Source organism: Lygodium microphyllum, chromosome 25 (assembly GCF_053477565.2).
Source record: "Lygodium microphyllum isolate KBCC chromosome 25, Lygodium_microphyllum_v1.1.10, whole genome shotgun sequence".
NCBI classification, from domain to species: domain Eukaryota; kingdom Viridiplantae; phylum Streptophyta; class Polypodiopsida; order Schizaeales; family Lygodiaceae; genus Lygodium; species Lygodium microphyllum.
The window spans coordinates 82,546,543-82,549,249 of record NC_141159.1 but is presented as its reverse complement, the minus strand read 5'-3'; the positions used below and the strand labels follow the sequence as shown (position 1 = coordinate 82,549,249).

At 38.9% G+C, this 2,707-nt stretch overlaps 1 protein-coding gene across 1 annotated transcript; it reads left to right on the top strand.

Annotated features, from left to right (window-relative positions):
* The first annotated feature begins 233 nt into the window (after window positions 1–233).
* Window positions 234–1,726, top strand: LOC148014432 (uncharacterized). Its single transcript, XM_087666837.1, has 3 exons — window positions 234–429; window positions 1,023–1,084; window positions 1,190–1,726. Exons 1-3 carry the CDS (start codon window positions 333–335, stop codon window positions 1,424–1,426), a joined length of 396 nt encoding a protein of 131 aa, XP_087522963.1. The 5' UTR covers window positions 234–332; the 3' UTR covers window positions 1,427–1,726.
* Window positions 1,727–2,707: the final 981 nt, after the last annotated feature.

The window sequence follows — 2,707 nt, the reverse complement described above, 5'->3', positions numbered from 1 at the left end:
GACAACCTAGGAGGCGGCAAAAAGGAGAACGAATCAAAGGCAATGATAAAGTATGTGCTAATGTTGGGTCCCTAGCCTCGAAAAGGAGATGGCCTCACAACCCCAAAATCAAAACAATGCAGCACTGCAAGGACAAATAGGTGGATCCTTTAAAGCATAGTGTTTTATTCTTGTCTGAGTGGCGCGGCATAGAAAACAATCTTTGATTCGATCAATTAGATCGTGAAAGTTAGGAGGAGGCACACATAAATCCCACGTAGACGAGAGCGTCTTGAGGCAGAGCCAAAGCCCCCCGAGCGCTAGCATCCCTTCCAGTCTTGGTTCACGCATTTATGGGACTCTCTCGGGCAGCTCCACTAGCTGGGATCGTTGCTTGCTTCATGCTCTTTGTGGCTGCAAATTCAAGGGAGCTCCGGACTTTCTCGGATGGTAAGACGAGAGAGAGAGAGAGAGAGAGAGAGAGAGAAAGAGAGAGAGAGAGCTCATGGTGTGTCTGTCCCAGTGACTGCACCACATTCTAATTCCCTTTGATTGAGAGCACCACTCTTAGAGAAAGTGGCGTCTCACCTTATCACACTCCCAATTACCTTTGAGGCCAAGAATGATTTTAGCTTTTAAAGAGACTTGTGAGTGTAAATTTCTATTGTATATGTATCCTTAGTACTTGACTTTCTAGTAAACAGAGTCCAATGGGATCCTATTGGACTTAAGCCTAGAGGGATTTTAGCTTGTAAAGAGACTTTTGAGTGTAAATTTATATTGTATATGTATCCTTAGTACTTGACTTTCTAGTAAACAGAGTCCAATGGGATTTGTGTATTTTTCTCAATACCGGTTTTCTCGAGCACCGAAGCCTCAGCCTCAACATATGTATAAGTGCTTGGCTGATTGAATTAAGTCATGTAGTGCATGCTATGAGAAGTTCATGAATAGCTGATATGAGGAGTGTGATGAAACTCCCATTTCCTTACTTTCTTGTACTGGCCTTAATCTTTACTAATTTAATCTTTCTCTTTGCATAGTGGCAACATCTGCCTCTAGCACAAGCAAGACTAATCAAAAAAACATCCGTCCCGCCATTTTGGTTAGTGTTTCCTTCCTTTGCTTCATTTATATTTCTTACATTACATGTTTTTCACTTTTCACTTACTAGACTGTTCTCTAACCCTACTAGTATATTCTTGTATAGGATGCTTACAAGGAGCAGTTCTTCACCATTGGAAATAAGAGATTGGTCTTGTTCCTAGATTATGTGCCCGCGGGCCCAAACACAAGTCATGACCCAAAGCACAGGGGAAGGACTAGGCTTGGTAGCAGTAGATCCACTAGCTCACCAAATACACCACCACCACCTTCTCAAGAGGACCAAAGCAACCCGGCCCCCCAAGAGGGAAATCCACCTCCAAGTCCACCTCAAGGTTCTTAAGTCTCTATATTGAGATAGACATTCAAACAAGTGTGTCCTTACAATTGTTAGTATCCTTGAATCAAATTTTGGATTTTTTTCCCCTACATTTGAGGTGCTCATCCTACCCTTTGCAAATGTTGTCACAACATTGGCATTCAAATTGCTTAAAAGAATAAGCCTTGAAATGTATGAAGTTTTATGTTTCACCTCGTAGATGCTTTTTCTAAGGTGAGCAACACTATGATAATCTTACATTAATTGTAATGGTGTTCTTGGTGTGAACATGGTATTGATTGAATCATCAACATGTGGATCTATGTCACAAGAGACCCATATATCCCTAGAACCTACATTTTGCAAATAAAGTACCATTGTTTACATACTAACATGTAGCTTCATAAACAAATAATGTTATATTTGTCAAATGCTAATGAATAAGAACTCTAATTGTTACAGATTTCATTTCAAATTTATAAAATTTGCAACAATGCATCAATGCCATATGGTATAAGGAATAGTGCTTTATATTCATCTTTCAAGCATTATGGTAGAAAATGCACATTTTCTATTTGCAATGCTATGTGAACTTATATATTGAACATCCCCATCATTTTAGAATTAGCCTTTCTATCAGAATAGGACACCTAGAAACGAAAGCAATAATGATATATTGGAACCTCTTTTCCTCAAGGTTTTGTAAATCCTTCACCATTAATAGTGTCATGGTGTCTCCTCTCTACCTCTCACATTAATTCAATCCATAAGCAAGTGACATGTACACTCAGTGCTTTCATGTGTGTTATGAATACGATCTCTCTCTCTCTCTCTCTCTCTCTCTCTCTCTCTCTCTCTCTCTCTCTCTCTCTCTCTCTCTCTCTCTCTCTCTCTCTCTCTCTCTCTCTCTCTCTCTCTCTCTCTCTCTCTATCTATCTCTCTCTCTCTCTCTCTCTCTCTCTCTCTCAAATTTTGTCAATTGCATTAAGCCACATCTAATGATAAGCATTAGTACCAAACTATAATCATGATTTTGACAAAAGAGGTCTTTATCATTCCCGTTTTTCCTTGTAGCATATAATAATTATTAGTGAGTTTTGATGAATATTTATGAAGGCTCGATACTCAATGTGGAACATTTGTACCAACAATACATAAACACTAGAGGATTTTTAAAAATCATGTGCTCATGTGTGATCTAGATCTAGCACTACTAGAATAACAAGGTTTGAATCTACTAAACATTACTAACAATAAGTGTTGGGAAATCTTTGAAACATAGTAGGGTAGCCATTTTGACAATTG